General features: G+C 40.2%; 1 protein-coding gene across 1 annotated transcript; it reads left to right on the plus strand.

Moving 5' to 3' along the window:
• Positions 1-117: 117 nt before the first annotated feature.
• Positions 118-8,776, plus strand: LOC118018327 (BICD family-like cargo adapter 1). The gene is made up of 2 exons (XM_035016717.1): positions 118-546; positions 8,495-8,776. The coding sequence occupies exons 1-2, from the start codon at positions 118-120 to the stop codon at positions 8,774-8,776; spliced, it is 711 nt and encodes a 236-aa protein (XP_034872608.1).
• The last annotated feature ends 12,602 nt before the right edge of the window (positions 8,777-21,378 follow it).

Raw genomic sequence — 21,378 nt, forward strand, 5'->3', positions numbered from 1 at the left:
GGGGGCGCGTGCCGCGGCGCGGGGCGAGGCGCGGGGCGGCGCGGCGGGGCCCCTCCCCCCTGCAGCCTGGCGCGCGCCGGCCGGGCCGCACCGCTGCGGGCTCCGCGCGCGCGGGCCATGTCCGCCTTCTGCCTGGGCTTGGCCGGCCGCGCTTCAGCACCCGCCGAGCCGGACAGCGCCTGCTGCATGGAGCTGCCCGCCGCGGTCGCGGACGCAGTCGGGAGTCCAGCCGCCACTGCCCTCGTCTCCTTCCCCGGGGGTCCCGGGGAGCTGGAACTGGCGTTAGAGGAGGAGCTGGCGCTGCTGGCGGCCGGGGAACGGCCGTCCGACCCCGGGGAGCATTCTCAGGCCGAGGTCGGGCCTCCGGCCGAGGGGTCCGGACTGCAGCCGCCACCCCCCCAGGATCCCGAGCTGCTGTCGGTGATCCGGCAAAAGGAGAAGGATCTGGTGTTGGCGGCCCGGCTGGGCAAGGCGCTGCTCGAGAGGAACCAGGACATGAGCCGGCAGTACGAGCAGATGCACAAGGAGCTGACAGACAAGCTGGAGGTGAGGACGTCCCTCGTGGGATAGGTGGGAAGCACGGAGAGCCCGCCTGGCCCTGGGCAGCTTCGGGAGCCACTCACCCACCCCACTCCTTCCTTGCTCACGCTGCCTCAACAGAAAACCACCTAAGGGGGAGGGCCTTGCCCTTTACTGGAAGGCTGGAGGGTTTTCAGTTATCAGACCAGCGCAACATTGAATCCACCTGACTTCAGCAAATGGGTCCATGCACAGCCCCAGCCCCGCTGTGGGCCATTCTATATATGTATTGTACACGGCATCTAAAATAGAGCTTACAGTATGACTAATTTATACAGCGCTGAGGTGATGTCTGCACAGAGAGAAATGAGAAAGTCGGGAAGCATTTAAAATATGCTCCAGGTTTTCAGAGTAGTTAATCTCTAATCAGGGTGTTAGCCTAAAGCCTTCCAGTTTTGGCGTTAAGGCCTCCAGATGCCCTTGTCTTAACTTACCGGCAGCTCAGAGTTGTGGGAAACAAGTGCCCCTAAAGGAGCTTTATATAGCCTTCAAATACTCAGGGATTAGGAAATGTGGTTCCATTGCAGAAATCAGGCAAGCCTGGGCTCAGCATGTGACTGTTGGTAGTGGATTTAATTTGGACCTCGGCATTTATGTGTATTTTGTATTTAAACAGTATGCTTCTGTGTTCGGGCCTCATGCATGCAATTCGATGGCCACATGCAACCTAGGAGAACCATGTTACTTTAACTGTTATAAATACCTCTTAAAGTGTCTGTAAAATTTCTGCCAATTCTCTGGACCAAAGTCTTTCTCAGAGCTATGCCTGTTTGTTTTCTTGCCCTTTACTGGAAAAGGGCCTTGAAAGTGGTATGGAATGCCAGCCTTTCTAAATTAGAGATTTTTTTTTTTAAGATTTTATTTATTTATTTGACAGAGAGAGAATGAGAGAGAGCACATGAGAGGGGGGAAGGTCAGAGGGAGAAGCAGACTCCCTGCCGAGCAGGGAGCCTGATGCAGGACTCGATCCCGGGACTCCAGGATCATGACCTGAGCTGAAGGCAGTGGCTTAACCAACTGAGCCACCCAGGCACCCAAGAGAGATTTTTTTTTTAAAAAGGGGGTGGGGGGCATCTGTGGCAGTGGAGAGGAGCTTCTTTTTGTTTGCCTGTGCATTTACTGTTGTTACCCAGTTTGGTTGGAACCAGTTCTTTTTATTCTTAGTTACAAGAGAATAGTACAGTTCTGAATAAAGTCTGAATTTGACCCTAGTCTGCTTCCATATCTCTGCTACTGGTTGAACAGTCAGAATGTAGATTCAGAAACTTTTCTGTAATAAGATTTAAGTGTGTTTGTAGTCTAGCGACCTACCAAAAGTAAATCAGGGGGGAAAAAAGGAAACCAGTGAGTGCCCTGTAGTTCACTTGGCCTGTTAACTAGGTCTGCCAGTTGATGAACCCCTGAGATACCTCTCTGAAAAGTGGTTTGTGAAACCTGTAGGTAGACTGCCAAAAAGCAACCCAATGAATTGAATTAATTTTCACTTGAAGTAGAGGTCTAGAAATAAAAGGGTGTTTTTTTTTTAAAATGCGATTCGGTTACATGACTCTATGTAAAAGTACTGCTGCAGAGATTTATACTTGTGATTTGAAATTCCTTCATTGAGGGACTTGATTGAAGAGACAGCTAACTTGAAAGGAACATCATATCAGTCAGTTTGATTACTGATAGATTTCAGAGTAATCTTGAGTGTGCAGTTACACACATCCTGGGTTCCATGTGGAGCCTTTGTACATTTCTTCAACAAAAAAAAAGATTTAAAAATTGTGTAACAAGAAAGGTTCTATTGTAAAAGAATAAATTACCTTTGACTTTTTGCTGTTGACCAAATAGACAATAATAAATAATTTAAAGCTCTTAGTTTCTAAAATCTTCATTCCTCTACAGGTTACCATATGAACTCTAGTGTTAAAAATTTATTCTAATTTCTGGAGGTTGTGGTTGCACCACAGCGTGAATGTACTTAACACTACTCAATGGTACACTTAAAAATAGTTACGATGGTAAATTTTATGTTATGTATACTTATATTTTTAAACTGTTTATTTTTAAAAGCCAAATATTGATCATTACTGAAGATGAGTATTGGAGGGTTTAGTTACACTATTTCTTCAAGGTGTATTTGAAGATTATCATTAAAAATTTTGGTTTTTTTTAAAAAGTACATTTAAAAATATCTCATGAAGATATTGTCATTAGTTCCTTGTTAATTCTTTGAATTCTTGTTAATTGACTGAAACCTAATAGAGGACGATTTAATGTGATACCTGCAATGAACTTTCTTCACAGTATATTTTTTTAAGCAGCCTACATTTTAGAATGTCTGCTTAGACAAAATACTGTCTTAAGTTTAACACCATCACTCTGCTATATTTTCGGTTAAATTAAATATTTAAGAGTAGAGGACCTGCCTTACTTTAAAAAGCATTTGTAATTTTCCACAAACTGTGAGTGGAGTCAAACACATTTTCTCACAGGTTGTTTTGAAAGATTAACATATGAGTGGACTCTGAGAGAATGTTGGCTTGATTGTTAAATAATGAGATTGGTCTTGTTTTAGTCCCCTCTGTTCCCTTACCACTTCAGAATTGGCACCTTTCTAACTTCAGGACGGACAAGCCATTGTCAAGATTTTTTTCTACCTATTCATTAGTTAATACTGAATAGCCTTCCAGTTCTGTGTGCCAAACCTAAGATTTTGTTTTGTCATTTAAAACATAAAGTCTTGATTTTATACTGCGCTCTCATTTAAAGGCACATTCTTTAAAGTCTATAATGGTTTAAAGGTTAACAGAATTTTTTTTACCTGTATATCTCAGAGTAATCTCTGAAGATTAATTTAATTTGAAAGACTGGAAGATTTTGGTCATTTTTTTCCACCCTTAAATTGACTATATTGTATTTTATTCATTCACTGAATTATATTTTCATATGCTTAGAGTTCTAAAGTTATTTTTTTTAAAGATTTTATTTTATTTCTTTTTAAAGATTTACTTCTTGGGATGCCTGGGTGGCTCAGTTGGTTAAGCGTCTGCCTCTGGTCCAGGTCATGATCCCAAGGTCCTGGGATCGAGTCTCACATCAGGCTCCTTGCTCTTCAGGGATCCTGCTTCTCCCTCTGCCTGCTGTTCCCTTGCTTGTGCTCTCTCTCTGACAGATAAATAAATAAAATCTTAAAAAAAAAAAAGATTTATTTATTTTAGGGAGAGAGAGAGAGCAGGGTGGGGGATGCAGAGGGAGAGAGAATTCTGAAGCAGACTCTCTGCTGAGCATGGAGCCAAATGTGGGGCTTGAACCCAGGACCCTGAGACGATGACCTTAGCCGAAATCAAGAGTTAGCAGCTTAACTGACTGAGCCATCCAGGCGCCCCTTAAGATTTATTTTTTAGGTAATCTCTGTGCGCACTCTGGGTCTCAAACTCATAACCCAAGACCAAGAGTCCCATACTCCACCAACTGAGCCAACCAGGCACCCCTAAACTTATTTTTTTTAAGATTTATTTATGTATTCTAGAGAGAATGTGGGGGTGGGGGGGCACAGGCAAGGGAGAGGGAGAGAGAATCCCAAGCAGACTCCCTGCTGAGCCTGGAGCCCTGTGCAGGACTCCCATCATCTCAGGACCCTGAGATCAGACCCCAGTCAAAACTGAGGGTCCCACACTTAACTGACTGCACCGTCCAGGTGCCCCACTCCTAAAGTTATTTTTAAAAATTTATTTCTTCTGGAGGCACCTGGGTGGCTCAGTCTGTTGAGCGCTGGACTCTTGATCTCATCTCAGGTCTTGATCTCTGGGTGGTGGGTTCAGGCCCTATGGCTTAGCTCCATGCTGGGGGTAGAGCCTACTTTAAAAAATTAATCTGGGGGCGCCTGGGTGGCTCAGTTGGTTAAGCGACTGCCTTCGGCTCAGGTCATGATCCTGGAGTCCCTGGATCGAGTCCCACATCAGGCTCCCTGCTCAGCAGGGAGTCTGCTTCCCCCTCTGGCCCTCCTCCCTCTCATGCTCTCTGTCTCTCATTCTCTCTCTCGCAAATGAATAAAAAAATCTTAAAAAAAAAATTAAAAAAAAAAATTAAAAAATAAAAATAAAAAATTAATCTGCATCTACAGTGAGCCCTTTTGCTTTTATTATTTTTTTTTATTAAAAGATTTTATTTATTTGAGAGAGAGATAGTGAGAGAGCACACAAGCTGGGAGGAGAGGGAGAAGCAGGTTCCCCACTGAGCAGGGAGCCTGATGGGGGGGCTCGATCCCAGGACCCTGAGATCATGACCTGAGCCAAGGGCAGAGGCTTAACCAACTGAGCCACCCAGTCACCCCTGCCCTTTTGCTTTCAAATCTTATATCCAGCTAGGTCCTTAGTTTTTTCTCCAGAATATGAACTAAGATACTAACTTGCATTTATTTATATACTTTTTTCTTCAAAAATTAAATATTTAGTTTTTAAAGACATTTTTAACATACAAGATCCCCTTTTTTCCTATTCTAGCTTAGAGTGAATTTTCTCTTACTGCAAAGGTAGTCTTTTCCCTCAACTACATTTTCTTCTCCCTTCCTTAGGCCAATTCTTATGATTCTAGTACAGTTTTTTTAAAGGGCAGAACAAGTAAAGTGAAAATTATCACATAATGAGAGTCACTAGTAGATTTGGGGAGGTAAACCTAGAGGTCCTTGTGTTCAGTGCTTGGTCCACTTAAAAATTAGTACTTTTTCATTGTATATCTTGGACTTAGGAGAATGGTGTTGCTTTTTTGATTCTTTGCAGAAATCCATTTTCTGTAACAACCAATTTTAGGTGGGCTAATGATATTAACTCTTATTTTTTTCAGAGTTTTCAGTAAACATTTTTTTAAGAATGGTTTCAGATTTACAGAAAACATGGAAAGATGGTACAGTAAGTCTCCATATGCCATGCACACAGTTTCCTGTTATTAACATATTATGGTACACTTGCCATAATGAAAAAAAAAACAATATGGATACATTGTTAACTAAACTCCTTAGTTTATTCAGGTTTCCTTAGCCTTTACCTATTTTTTTTTCTCTGTTCCAGGATCCCATCCTGAATACATTGCATTTAGTTTTCCTATCTTAGTCTCCTCTTTGCAGTAGCATTTTCTTAGACTTTTCTTGTTTTTGATGACCTTGACAGTTTTGATGTTAACTTTCCTTCTTTTGTTTATTGAGGTATAATTAACATATAATGTAACATTATTATTAGTTTCAGGTGTAGATATTAACTTTTAAAATAATACATAACATAAAATAAATATAACATATAAAATGAATAACATACAACCCCGACCTCCATACTTCCCAATATGCTGCCTAGAGTTTACTGGTTAATTTCACTTATTTGAAAATACAATGCTAGAAAACCTTTCTTTGAGTAAACAAAAAGTTAAATTCTGTACGTTCATTAATAGCAAAGTCTTGGTTGATTTTTTCCAGTGTTCAGGGAAATCTGAATTAGGAAGTTTGTCATGTGATCAAAGAACTATAAGGACAGAATAGACTGATCAGCACCACCTGTCTCAAACCCTCCCCCAACTCCAAGTGGATTGGATTGTTTTAGTTGCTTGGTTGGGCTGTTCACTAACAGCTGTTTGCTGAATATTTTTAAGTCTCTCTGTTCTTTTAGAACACAAGCCTAATTTATCTGGCCTCTCAGTAACAGTGTGATTACTGAGTTCTTGCTGTTGCCTTCTGCTCAATCTTTTTCATTTTGGAAAAACTGAATAAAACCAAGTATCACAATTTTAGGATTGCAATTAGCATTTGTTTCTGCATTTCATCTTTCTGAAGTCTCTACAGTGACTAAAACATTTTCATTTTTGGAGTTTAGCAATGTTGAGGGAAGCGTAGAGCAGAAAGTTCTCATGCTGATGAGTAGAAGTCCCTCCCTTGTCCTTCCTTTCCCTGCATGCTCCAACCTGAGGCTGTATAAAGTATAACTATAATGCGACTTTTTCAACAAATATAGTAGAGTGATTATATCCAAGTGAGTTATCTCCCAGAAGTGGTCAACCTGGGAGGCCATACATTATAGTAAAAATTGCCTTTGCTGATGTGATCAGAATTTTCATTTCACTGGTTTCATCTTTTGGCACATTATTTTGACTGCTCAGTCATGGTATATTTTCATCTTTTGGGGATAAATTCTACTTTAAGAAACATCAACAAGTCATTCAGAGCAAAAGAGGGGAATAAAATGACAGGATGAAGTGGGGTGATCTCTTTTTTAGACTCTTATTAGATGTGAAGTAACGGGACTGATTTTCATTTTCATGTATAAGTATACACTGGCCCTTAAGGCTTTCCAAAAGAAGCATTCCAAAAAATATTCAAAGAGTGAGAACTTGGATAGGATAAGAGCGTAGCTTCCCAAGTAGAAAAGATGACTGACCACTCTGAAGAAGATTCATATGCTCATCTTAGCTTGTTGAAACTATCACAGTGCTTGATATCAACCTTCAGTGCATTGGCATTTCCTGTAGAGCCAATATAGATAGGCAGATAGATGGATAGATAGATGCATGTCTAGCCTTCATCCCATTCTTAACTAATCACAGTCTTTGGGATTCGGGTCCAGGAGGGTGTATTTTCAGTAATTATTATCAGGGCTTTTCTGAGAGCCCCCCCGAATTGAGGACCATTGCTTTAACTTCTTTTTAATATACTCCTTGGGGTATAGACTTTGCTTTCTTGTACATAATATGCTTTTCAAGTACAGCATACTTGCCTCTGTAAAGAGACATCCGTATTTGTCTCACAGAAACAAAAAGGTACTCTTATTTCCTTCAAAAGAACCCTTTTTTATTGAGCTGCTACTTCAAGCCATCTGTATTTTTACTGCATACCATTTGTCACACACAACTCCCTACTTTTATCAGTCTCTCCCACTAGAAAGAAAGCTGCATAAAGGCAAAGACATGTCTGTTTTACTTTTCACTGTGTCCCCAGCACAGTGGCTGACCCATAATAGGTACTTAAGAATGAATGGATGGGGGCGCCTGTGTGGCTCAGTCGTTAAGCATCTGCCTTCAGCTCAGGTCATGATGCCAGCGTCCTGGGATCGAGCCCCGCATCGGGTTCCCTGCTGGGGGGGGGCGGGGGAAGCCTGCTTCTCCCTCTCCCACTCCCCCTACTTGTGTTCCCTCTCTCGCTGTGTCTCTCTCTGTCAAATACATAAATCTTAAAAAAAAAAAAAAGAATGGATGGATCAGAAATAAATGTACAAGGCTAATAGGCCATGATTTAAGCAGATCTGAAGTTGAACTTGCTTGATATCAAAATATAATGCTCTATATCACAACAAATATTTATTGAATTGTGATTTAGAGCACTAACAGAGTCCAATGACTTAAACACAAATCCCAGCTCTGCCATTTACTAGTATTGACCTTGAGCTTGTTACTTGACCTCTTATCTTCGATTACCTCATTTGTAAAAAAAGATGGTTAATCTGAAGGATCTCTGGAGTTCTTTCCATCTCTGAAAATTCTTTGATTCTGAGTGCCTGGTATTATGTCAAGCATAATAGATGATTCCAAAAGAAGCCTTAAGGACTCGTTTTAAGTTGTTTAAATGTATAGTTCACCAGTTAACTCGGTGACTTGCTGAATTTCAAGTGAATTCCTAAGTCCACAATCCCATTCTCAAGAAAAAGAATAAACGTAGTAATATTAAGCATTTTAAATAGGAATGGCATTTTCTTTGTGAAGCCAAACTCCTTCCCTACTTTGCAGGAAAGGAATGTCTCTGTACCTGTGAAATAGGCAACTTTTCCCATGTGGCAGAGTGTTTTGTTGTGCTGACTGGCTGGGAAAAAGAAAAGTTAGGAAAGTGTGATAAGAGAAAAAAGCAAAAGGCTGTGAATTTTGAACAGTTTTTAAATCCTCTTTGCTTCTTACCCAGCACTTAGAACAAGAGAAACACGAACTAAGAAGACGATTTGAGAACCGAGAAGGGGAATGGGAAGGGCGCGTGTCAGAGCTGGAGAGTGATGTGAAACAACTTCAGGATGAGTTGGAGAGGCAGCAGGTTCATCTACGGGAAGCAGATCGAGAAAAAACACGGGCTGTCCAGGAATTATCAGAACAGAACCAGAGGTTATTGGATCAACTCAGCAGAGTAAGTCACAAGTTAAGAATTTATGGTACAAAAATACTGAAAGTTGAAACCAGAGCTGCTGTGTGATGTTGGTCATACATATGATAATAGGAGTTCTGATTTTTGCTGCCTTTGGTGTTGATATCAACAAGTTGAATATTTTTCACCTAATGAGAACTTTAGCTGTGTGAACTAGGAGTCAGGAGCCAAAATCCTTACCTGTCATTAGACTTTGAGACTTTGACAAACGCTTAACTTGGGAGTTTTTTCGTTTATAAAATGAAAGAATTGTGCCTAATGATTTCTGACATTCCAGAAAGCTATAAAAGTCTATGATTCCTTACCTAGAGAAAGTCTGTCATGGGTAAAATTATGTTAATGCATTTAGTTCAAATATTAAATGGTGCCATCCTTAAACTGAAAAGCTTAGGGAAAATTACTAGAGCTAAAGATATTCATTGATGTTACATTTGTGAATGTACATTTCTTCATATTTAAATGTGAAAGGAGGTATATGCGTATCTGTGTTTAAAACTTGTTCTTTTTATTTCATATTAAGTAAAAATTCTTGTACATTTATAGGGTGGTGTCATGAAAGTATTAATTAACCAAGGTTAAGACTATGAAATCATTGCAAGTTTGAGTTTGAGGGCTGAATAGGTAGAAATCTAATTTAAATACAGAACATACCTTTTTGACAAATGCAGGAATGTTGTTAATGCCCTGGTCTTTAAATCCACCTACTTTTGAAAATTAAGAGCTGGATTTACTATGGTACCTCAGTCCTTCTTATGTGTTGAAAATAAAACTATTAATTCTTCAGTTATCAGAAGAAAAAAGAACTTCTAGTCCGATCTCATCCCATAGGTCATGCTTAGGTTTTTGGAAAAGGCTTAGCTAGAGCAGCACAGGGTAGATTCTTGGCATTTCCACTAATTCAATGGGTAATACCGTGTGAAGTTATTTCATTAGTTTGTCATAGTTGCTTCCCATGGGTACCTTTGTGCTTCACTAGGAAGTGTGAGGTAAATGCTCCCACTAGAGAAAGGGAGATGAGGTAGGGGGAGAATAAAGGTGGGAATAAAGGTGGGAAGGAGGGGGAGGGAGAGAGGGAAGGAAGAAGGAAGGGAAAAAAGAGATGCCTGATAACTTGGAAAATAGCCAATTGCAGGAAATGTCAACTCATGTGAAAGGTGAGAATCCAGATGATAAGTAGAGCTAAAGATCTTGCCTGCAGGCTTCCCATCTAAGGGATTAAATCATCATTTGATTGGCTGGAAGGGAAGAGTTGGACAGTTCTTCAAGAAGTCATTTCAAGGCCAGTTCAGTAGCAACATTTCTGACTCCTTTCTAAAACCTTTTGCAATAACTGGGAAGGGATTTTGTAAGATTTTTAGGTTTTGAGTCTTTATTCATTATTCATGAAAGATTAAACTAACTGGATACACCTCGCCAGATTTATTTATTTGTTCAACAGCATTGACTTAATACTTATTCTGAGCCAGTGTTTCTTATGGGCATCTATGCAGGGAATACAGCAAACCAGAACAATTAAAGGGGAAATTATTTCTTGGGGGTAAGTTCATGTTACAAAATAATGTGAGCAGAAACAGACTCAACTCCACTCTGATCTGGTGAAAGATAGGTGGCCAAGAGAGAGATGAAGGGAGAAAGCAAATATTAACATGACATAGCAGAAGAGCAGAGACCTTGGAATTTACATGCATGTTGAATCTTGACTCTGCTTCTCGTTGACTGGATGACCTTGTTTGTGCCTCACTTTCTTTACCTATAAAATGGGGTAAAAATCCAAACCTTATACAAGTGTTGTTGAAACGAAAGTAAGATAATGTGTTTGTTATGCTGCAGTGTATGAATGTTGATGGGTTGTTTTAATAATAGTACTTTTTTTTTTTAAAGATTTTATTTACTTATTTGACAGAGAGAGACACAGCGAGAGAGGGAACACAAGCAGGGGGAGTGGGAGAGAGAGAAGCAGGCTTCCCGCGGAGCAGGGAGCCCGATGTGGGGCTCGATCCCAGGACCCTGGGATCATGACCCGAGCCAAAGGCAGACGCTTAACGACTGAGCCACCCAGGCGCCCCTTAATAATAGTACTTTTATAGTTGAGGTTCCTTTGCCTAATTTCTCTGTAGAAAATCCTGATAAGCTGTTCCCAAAAGGATATAGGAAGATGACATTTCCACTAGATCTAGATTCTTGTTATCCTTTTTGGCCTTGAATGTAGGCCCTTGGTGAGTTTTGTGGCTTTTTTTCCCTTTTTCTTTTTAAGCAGGACAAGCCCCTGGGGTTTCCATCAATAGCCAGTTTAGATTGTATTTTATCATTTTATTAACTGGATATTCAGGAACTAGAGGAGTTGAGTACTTTGAAGTGAATTAAGATTCCCCTTGGACAAGAAAACCAGCAGAGGTAGGCCAGGCTTTTTTATGGTGTATATAACATGCCGTTATAAGCATGAAATGTATAAGTATCTAAAGTGTAGTACAATATTTTTGTGATACTTTTGTCCAAAGTTTTGTTTTTTTTTTAAGTTTATTTTTTTAGTAATCTCTATACCCAATGCAGGGCTCGAACTCATGACCCTAAGATCGAGAGCTGCATGCTCTTCAGACTGAGCCAGCCAAGTACCCTCAAAGTATTTTTAAGTATATTTCTTTTGCCACCATGGCCTCCAGGTTTTGTTTTTTTTAAGTACAGCACTATTGAGATATAATGCACATACCATAACATCTACTTTTTAAAGGTATAAAATTCACTGGGTTTTAATATATTCAGAGTTGTGCAACCATCACCACTATTTAATTATAGAACATTTCACCCCCCCCAAAAGAAAGAAATCCTATACCCATTAGTAGTCACTGTCCATTCCTCCTAACCCCCTACCCCATGCCCTGACCCCTGGTAACCACTAATCTACTTTCTGTTTCTATGGATTTGCCTGTTCTGGACATTTCATATAAATGAAATCATACATATGTGATTCTTTGTGACTGGCTTCTTTCCCTTAGCATGATGTTTCAAGGTTCATCTGCATTGTAGCATATATCAATACCTTATTTTACAGCTGAAGAATATTCCATTCTTGGATATAACAGTTTGCTTATTCATTAGTTGATGGACATTTGGGTTGTTTCCACTTTTTGGCTGTTAGGAATAAGGTTACCATAAACATTCATGTACAAGTTTTTATGTGACCAGGCTTCTTTTTAGCTCTAAAATAGGATGCTGTGGGCATATATAACCCATGAGCTTCTGGATCCTCATTATCATGAAGGAAGAGATAGGCATTCCAATTTTGTAGCTGGGAAAACTTGAGGGACAGAAAGGCACATGGCTCGTTTAAGGCTTTTCTAATTTAAGACTTACGGTTCCTGTGCCTCAGTTTCAGATTTCTGAGGCAGCAATTAAGGTCATAGGTTTTGGAGTCAGACAGCCCTGGGCCAAACACCGGCTCTGCTATTTACTAGCTGGGTGAACATGGGAAAGTTTTTCACCTTTTTTAAGCTTAGTTCCCTCCTTTGTAAAATAGAAACAAACAACTATTACTGTTACCTGATAGTGTTAGGAGGACTAAATGAGATAATATATGTAAAACTCTAACCACAGTGCCTAGCATATTGTAAGTGCTCAGTAAATGGTAGCCATGATTTATAATTATCATGTCTTCTTCACATAGAGGGGATTTCTGCATCTGGTCAAACATTGGAATTCTAACCTGAGGGCAGAAGAATCTGAAGTATCCCCAGCATATATTAGTGCCTAAAAATGTTTTGTCTTGCAGTTAAATCTCTATTCAGAAATATTTGATCCTTCTAGGAATTGAGTCAGGTTCATTCTATGGTGTCTCATATCCCCTAGACACTGCTTGATATATCTGGGGATACTGTTATTCGAGTTTATTTGTTCATTTGGACAAAATGCCCTCTAAATTCTCTTCTAGCTTCTAAAATTCTGTGAGTTTCATTTTTGTGAAACTCAGGCTGACATATTTGGAGAAAGTGTAGTTCACTTTCTGAGTTAGAAAGTAACACCATGATGGCATTGACAGTGGGTTTTTGTTTTTGTTTTTGTTTCTTTTAGATTTTATTTATTTGTCAGAGAGAGAGAGAGAAAGCACAAGGAGCAAGGAGCCTGATGCAGGACTCGATCCCAGGACCCTGGGATCATGAGCTGAGCCGAAGGCAGATGCTTAACTGACTGAGCCACCCAGGCATCCCTACAGTGGGGTTTAATAGAGCATGCTAGACACTTATCCTATCTCAAAAGTAGAAAGAATACAGTGGGCCTTGCTTTCAGGAAGAGAAGAGGAGAGACATGGGCCATGCTTGTCGCCTAAGAGGAGTATTTTCATGTAAAACTTAAAATGGAGGTTTTTTGAGATTCCCTCTGATACATACCTAATACAGTAATTTTCAATAGCATTACAGCAGACTCCTCCAGAGCCCCCAGATGATTTTCTCCCCAACAGCAGCAGCAAAGATAACAGTGTTTTGATCAGTGTTAAAGTGTTCTAAAGTGATCATTCACTAATTTGACCTGCTACAGCTTATACCACAGTTTAGGCACTGTGGAAAGTTCTTACAGTTTGCGTGTAGGGCAGCAAGTCAAAATAGTGATTTGGACAGTATAGAAACAGTCTTGTTCATAATAATAATCATGTCAGTAATGACAAGCTTCTTTAGCCTTTTCAGCCTTCAGAAGCAGTTGACATATTTTCAAAATGAATCTCAGTAGTATTAGAAACTTCAGTAAGAGTTAAGTCATTTTCACAGTTTGTACTAATAAAACACTGCTCACACGTCCTTGTAAACACTAAGGTGTGACTTGAGCGCTTGTTAACCAAAGAATAGGAAAAATGGTTGATTTCTTCTTTAAAAGAAAAGACGGGGAGGCTTTAAAATGGTTCAGGAACTACTAAAATTTTCCTTCCCCGAAATAACATAGTTCTAGAGTTTGTGGGAACTGGCTAGGAAATTTTCTTACACTTTTCCCTGCAGTTTTTTACATGAAATATCATCTGTACCTTTTCTCCCCTGTCCTTTCCTCACCCCTAATCCTACCAACAGCAGACCCATATGCTTAATCCTAATCCCATTTTCTCTACAAGGGGTCAGGGCTTCAGACCGCAGGACTGAATATGTATATCCTTAGTGACTGTTTATTATGTACTGGGTTATAATTTTTGGATAATTATATAGATTTTTGCATTTTCCCTTTTAAAAACCATAACAGGGCGCCTGGGTGGCTCAGTCGGTTGAGCGTCTGCCTTCGGCTCAGGTCATGATCCCAGGTCCTGGGGTCAAGCCCCACGTCGGGCCCCCTGCTCCGCGGGGAGCCTGCTTCTCCCTCTCCCTCTTTCTGCCGCTCTGCCTACTTATGCTTTCTCTCTCTCTCTCTCTCTCTCTCTGTTAAATAAATAAAAATCTTAAAAAAAAAAAAAAAAAAAGAAGTAGAGCTGTCCAGGTTGAGGTGGGTGTTGGCCAAACCCCTGCCTCCTGCACTGGGGCTCTTTAAGCATAGCTTATAAAGACAAGAAGACGAGGGCGCCTGGGTGGCTCAGTTGGTTAGGCGACTGCCTTCAGCTCAGGTCATGATCCCAGAGTCCCGGAATCGAGTCCCGCATCGGGCTCCCTGCTCCGCGGGGAGCATGCTTCTCCCTCTCCCGCTGCCTGCTGCTCCCGCCGCTTGTGCTTGCGCGTGCTCTCTCTGTGTCAAATAAATAAATAAAATCTTTAAAAAAAAAAATGACATACTTGAAGCACACAGAAAACTGCAGAGAATAATACAAATCCACCTTTGTAAAATCTTAACATTTTGTCATACTGATTTCTTAAAGAGATAAAACGTAATTGAGAACATCTGAGGGTCTCTTCTTCCTATTCATGTGTTTATATCACACGCATGCACACGTGTGTGCATGTATATGAACATACGTATTCCATTATGTATACCATATCCATTAACAATGTAGAATAATTTTTTGCACTTTTCAAACATTAAATAAATGGCAGCATCATATTCACATCCTTCTATGCCTCATTCCTTTGGCTCAAGGTTATGTTTTGGGGATTGACCTATATTAATAAATGCAGCTCTAGTTCATTTATTTCAGTCGTTTATTATTTGTGCAAATGTGGTACAATATATTTTCCATTCTTTTGTTGATAAACATTTAAGTTTTTCCCAATTTTCCATTAATACACACTTTCCTGTAGTGACTATTCTTGTACCTTTTCTTCTTGTGCTCCTATATTTGAGTTACTCTCGTAAATCTAGGAGTGCAACTGCTTGGTCCAAGAGTAAAGACCTCTTCAGCTTCATGAGATATTGCCAAATGACTCTCCAAAATTGTACAAATCTACATTCTTACCTAGCAGTGTGTGTGAGAGCCAGTAGGTGTGATTGTTCACATCTTCACCAACACTTGGTTACTGTCCGGTTTTAAGAATCAGTCTCCTGTATGTGAAATGGAATTTTTACTGCTGTGAGTTTTTGAATTTTTATTGTCTTAATTTTTATTTCATGAATTGCTGGTGAGGTTGGGCATCTTTGTTTTTATGTTTATTGTGAATCACCTGTTTGTATCCTTCACCTATTTTCTTACTGGTGTGTAAGTGTGTTTTTACAAGTTCTTAATACTGTTATATTTTCACTTTGTTTATGGAGTCTTTTACTGAACAGAAGTGTGTCCTTTCAGTGAAGTCAAATTTATCAATCATTTCCTTTATGATTTCTTCTTTTGTGTTCTGCTTTATCCTGTTTTCCAAGTCATAAAGATAATTTCCCATGTTAATTACAAAAACTTAAGGCTTTTTACATTTAGATCTTTATCTAGACCTTAACTTTGTAGTGTGATATGACATAGGAATCCAGTTATGCTTTCTATGTGGATTACTGTCTCAACACTGTTTATTTCCCCATGGATTTCTAATGCTCTATGGATTTTTTTTAATGAAAAAAAAAAAAATCCTAACATTTATTCTTGACTGAAGAGCCAAGATGACTTAAAAATTTTAGAAGGTTGTAGAAAGCTGTATTGGTGTGCTGGGCTGCTATAACAAAGTACCACAGACTGGGTAGCTTAAACAACGGAAGTGTATTGTCTCACAGTTCTGGAGGCTGGAAATCCAAAATCAAGGTGTCATAAAGGTTGATTCCTTTCTAGGGCTATGGAGGAAGGATCTGTTCCAGATCTTGCTCCTTGGCTTGTAGATGGCTGTCTTCTCCTTGTGTCTCTTTCCCCCATATGTAACTCTCTGTTCCCAAATTTCCTCTCCTTATAAGAACAACATATTGGATTGGGGCCCAGCCTAATAACTGTGTTTTAATTTGATTACCACTGTAAAGACTTCGTCTCCAAAAAGGTCACATTCTGAGGTACTGGAGTTTGGATTTCGACATATGAATTTCAACCCACAACAACCATTTTGAGGTGTTTCTTGCCAACAGGTCCAACTCTTGGATGTTCGTGCTGTCTGTGGAAGGTGTTCACAGTGGTGCCACTTTCCTTGGGGGTTCCATATATTCAGTAACATATGTACACACCAAAGATACATATGCCTATGACCATATGACTAAGGGCTGCCATACCAGTGGGGAGAGATTTCAAATGCTTAACTGTATTCTTTGAAAAAGTCCCAGATCCCCTTCTCTCTCCTTAATGACTAACTGGCTTTCTCTTCTTTTGAGTAAAATAGTGAGACAGATTTTTCTTTCTTTCTTTCTTTCACCTCCTTTAATTCAATATTCAGTAAATATTTATTGAGGAAGGCACGGGGGATACAGTGGGGAACACAAGACATCTGATATGTGAAGCTAGTAGGAAGAGGTATATAAATAACTAAACAAATCCACAAGATAATTATAGGTTGTAGTAGGTACTATGAGCGATGATGTGATGGCAAATGGCCAGAAAGAAGAGAGCAACTTTAGAAAGGGTAGGTAGGGAAAGCTTCTCTCTGAGGAGATAGCATTTGAGGTGAGACCTGCAGAGTGAAGAGTCAGCCATAAAAGAGATGGGAGAACAGCATTCTTTGACGGATGCTGTTAGATTGTAAACTCTTTGGGAACAGGGCTATGGTCTGGATATACACATCTGGCTTGTTTATTATAAACAGGTATCTGGCGGAGTGAGCATCCAATAAAACTAGTTGTTTTTTTGTTAAATGACAAGTTAACGTACCTTATAAAGGTTTAGAACTATAACTTTCTGAAAAATATACTACCTCTTCATGCACTCTGTAGAAGAGTACTCTTGACTGTTTCAAGTGCGTTCTTAGGCTGTATATGTGCTGTTTGGAAAACCAGTGGTCAAAGAGAACATGGATGTCAACACTGTGACAGGCAAGCTACAGATAATGGTGACACAGATGCCTAGAGATCGAGTGTTGTCTTCATAGATACTCCTTCTGGAATTGCATAAAAACCCAATCTCATGAATTGAGAAGAGAGACTACAGAATGGATAGAGCTTTTGTGCATTTTTTTAAAGGTTTTATTTATTTATTTGACAGAGAGCACAAGCAGGGGGAGCTGCAGAAGGAGAGGGAGAAGCAGGCTCCCCACTGAGCAGGGAGCCTCATGTGGGGCTCAATCTTGGGACCCTGGGCTCATGCCCTGAGCCGAAGGCAGCTGTTTAACCAACTGAGCCACCCAGGTGCCCCTTGAGCCTTTGTGTATTGACTTACAGCCTGCAAGTACTTTTGTGTTGTGCTGTGGTTTCTCCAAGGGTCTTTATGTTGGTCAGTTTCTGAGGGACTGACCCTGTGGTCCTCTGACCTTGCTGATGGAGATGGAAATCAACATTTCAGTTTTTACCAAAAAACTTCATTGTCTCATGGGAGGACTGGCCATTATTTGGATTTGGGTATCATTATGGCTCCCCCTCTCCCTTGCTGGGTGCATACACTCTGGACAAAAAAACCTCACTGCCTCCGATTATCTTGTCATCTTATCTATTCTTAGAACCCAAAATGGTCTGTAGTGTGGAGGAGGAGTCAGAAGTTTCCCTTTGGAAAGCTGATAATGACTGCTTTTGAACAGAGTCTCAGGAGGTTGTATAGTTAGTTGCTCTGTGTGCAGCCCTGGATACTAAACTCTTGAGAATTCACCTTAAAAATCATTATTTTCTGGGCGCCTGGGTGGCTCAGTCGGTTAAGTGTCCGACTCTTGATCTCCCCTCAGGTCATGATCTCAGGGTCATGAGATCGAGCCCCGTGTTGAGCTCTGCACTCAGCAGAGCCTGCTTAAGATTTTCTCCCTCCTTCTCTGTCTCTCCCCTCCACTCTCACGTGCTCTCTTTCTCTCTCTTAAAAAAAATAAAATAAATTTAAAAAAGGTCATTATTTTCCCCCTTCGTATTTGTTTCAGTATTATGCTGTATTTTAGCTTTTATTTTCACAGGCCCTTCCCTATTAGTCCTTTTCCTCCTCACTGCAGCTCTATAAGTGTCTCTAACAAATCTCTCCCTCCTTCCTCACAACCAGAATTGTGGTCACGTGCCTAGTCACTATGACTTTGGGTATTACTGATTGTGCCAAAGGGAGAAGAAGCTATACTGGGGGCAGTATACAAAAAGAGCTATTCCAAAAGACATGTGAAACCAAAAAAGATTGTTATTATAGAATCACAGATAGGGAAGGGGACAAAAAGAATTTAACAGGAAGTTAGGCCTAGGTCTAAGGCCAGGAGAAATCAAAGCCTGCATTTTAAACTGGAAGGCTTAGGCCAAGAGACATCTGGAGTGGTAATCTGAAGGTTGGTGGCAAAGATGTTGAAAAGAGGGAACAAAGATTCACTTGTAGTTCAGGTGAAATCAGGCAGTTTGAAATCTATGTCTTAAAATTTTGCACCCAGTGAGGTATTCTTTCCTGAAACTTGCTTTATCTACCTAGGATAGGGGTGGCTTCTTAAGGAACTAAGCCTCACTGAATATTTTTTATAAGATATCGAGGATTCTAAGTTCGCCTCTGCCCTAAGTTTCCACTCGGGTTTTTCTTTTCTTTCTTTTTTTTTTTTTTTAAAGATTTTATTTATTTATTTGAGAGAGAGAATGAGAGGGGGGAGGGTCAGAGAGAGAGGCAGACTCCCTGCTGAGCAGGGAGCCCGACGTGGGACTCAATCCCGGGACTCTAGGATCATGACCTGAGCCGAAGGCAGTCGCTTAACCAACTGAGCCACCCAGGCGCCCTCCACTCGGGTTTTTCATTTGAAAATTTATGCAGTGTATTTTTCCCCCGATGGCAAAAATAATTCATGTTTCATTGTAAAATAAAATCTAGACAATAACAGAAATGTTTGATATAAACAGTGAAAATCCCCCATGATCCTTGTCAAAGAAAATACTAGTAACAGTTTGGTGTTAATATATTTGTATTTTTCCATGTTTCTCGCACACACATGCACACATAACTTTTCTATTTTCGCTTTTTTCTTTATAAATAAAATGTTTTGTTAATTTTTTTACTTACTATATCTTAGTGGGTTTTTCCCCCGTATTTTTAGTGGTTGTATATAGTATCCCATGTTCAAAAGGTTATATTATAGTTAGTGTAACCATTTCCTATTGAAAATCATCTGCATTGATTAAGGTGTTTTAGTTACAAACACTGCCGCAGTGAACATCCTTGTTTACGTATCTTTGTACTCTTATATCAGCCTCTCTCTGGGATGGATTCCTAGAAATGAGATACATAGGTCAAAAGGTATATACATTTAAGTTTTTAATAGATACTGTCATTGTGCTGTGCCCCTCCCCAAAATGTTTTCATAGTTTTATGCTCCCTTTTATCTTTAAGTAGGCTGAAAAACCTATCATTCTTCATGCATAAGCAGTAAAACTATAAAGAAAGCTGAGGTAATTTTTATCACAAAATTGAGGATATTGGTTACCTGAGGAGTGTGAAGGGGAGAGGGTTGTCATCATGGAAAGGTGCTTGGGGAGGAGGCCTCTGGGATATCCTACTTCCTGACATTGTGGTAATTAAATGGATGTTTGCTTGACAATTACTTATTAAACAGTACATCTGTATTTTATCTAACTATTTATATCTGGTAATAAAAAGAAAGTCATTCAACAAATATCTATGGTGTGTACCTCCTGTGTATGAAGGCACTGTTCTGTGTAATAGAGATACAGATACAGAGATACTTTAAGATCCTGTTTTAAAATAATGTAGGAGGTTGACAGTAAAGAAAGAAATACGTAAATAATACAAATCAGGAAGTGGTAAGTGCTATACATAAAATATAGCCAGGTAAAGGGGAGAAAGTAATAGCTGTAAGGACAACTCAGTTTTGGATAGGGTTGTCAAGAGGAACCTTTGAAGAGGTGAGGTTTGAACAGACCCTTGATAGATGAAAATGAGTGCAAGAATATTCCAGGCATTTAAAAGCCTAGGAATGAATGGAAAGCAGGTTGTGACTGGGGCATAGTCAGCTTGGGAAGAGTGTAGGAGATGAGGTCAGAGGGACAGTCCATGGCCAGATTATGTAGGGCCTTACTAAACCATGATACATATTTGGGATTTTATTCAGTGTGCTTCGAAGCCAGTGATCTGTTTTTGGCAGGGGAGTATCATGACCTGATTGATAACAGTTTTTAAAAAATTATGTTAGCTGCTGTGGGAGACTGGATTATAGGGGCCTGGTCTGAAAGCATGGAGATCATTGAAGGATTCTCCAAGGGGAGAGTTGATGGTAGGTTATGGAGGTGGAGAGAAGGGTTAGATAGGGTGTATGTTTTGAAGGTAGAACCAACAAGACTTGTTAATGGAATGAGTAAATATGAGAAAGGGAGTAAGGAAAGAAAAATAAAAAATAACTCCTAGATGTTTGTCTCAAGCTACAAGAGGAATAGTGGAGTGATTAACCATTAACTTGAGAGACCAGAGACTAGAGAAGGGGGTAGATTGGAATATAAAACCGAATAATTGTTTTTGGACTATTAAATTGGAGCTACCCTTTAAACATCCATGTTAGTTTCACATTAGTAGAAGAATGAGAATTCTGTCATATCGAGGTGAAATTTTGAGTGAAATCTCCCATCTGAGCTCTCTCAATACCTGAGACTCTGTTCTGGTACCTTTTGTTAGGTTGTCACCTAAGAATTGACTCTGATTCAGAGTGGCTGGAGCTGTATTTTAATGATTGCCCCCTCCCCCTCCCTGACCTTTGCCCTCTGTGATGCCCTGTCTCCTTCTCACCCACCCCCACACTCTAAGCTCCCAAGAGAGCCACCCTTACTGAGTTGGTGTCTGAGGTGACACATGTGGGAGGAAGTTGGTGCAAACAGGTGCTTTGTTTCCTGCCCGTTGGGAGCTGTACCCTCAGTCTGCCTCTAACATCTTCCCCACACACAAAGACTACAGTGTGCATACTAGCTGGAGCTAATCTTCCCTGAAAAGACTAATTTTCCTCTGAAAAGTAAACAGATCCCTGTTCTTTAAACAGCTCATTTGGGATTCGCAGCTCTGCATCTGGCACACTTCTTGAAGCAAATTTCTTGCTGGTTTCCTTCTCGGGGTTAAAGGCTTTTAAATAGTTGCCATTAGTGTCAACAGTCGCTCTGCTGCTGGAGCCGCCCTTGCTTCTAGAGCCCTTTACAGTGAACAGCTGCTCATCAAAAGTAGTTTTAAGTGCTGAATGTGCTTTTGTACCTTTAGGGGT

The sequence above is a fragment of the Mirounga leonina genome, unplaced genomic scaffold (genome assembly GCF_011800145.1).
Source record: "Mirounga leonina isolate KUSES-001 unplaced genomic scaffold, KU_Mleo_1.0 Mir_171, whole genome shotgun sequence".
NCBI classification, from domain to species: domain Eukaryota; kingdom Metazoa; phylum Chordata; class Mammalia; order Carnivora; family Phocidae; genus Mirounga; species Mirounga leonina.

What these genes read in the sequence shown, in the direction of transcription:
- LOC118018327 (XM_035016717.1), top strand. Translation starts at nt 118, where the DNA reads ATGTCCGCCTTCTGCCTGGGCTTGGCCGGCCGCGCTTCAGCACCCGCC. An exon ending in AGCTGACAGACAAGCTGGAG is followed by an intron (nt 547 to 8,494) that starts GTGAGGACGTCC and finishes CTTCTTACCCAG; the next exon opens with CACTTAGAACAAGAGAAACA.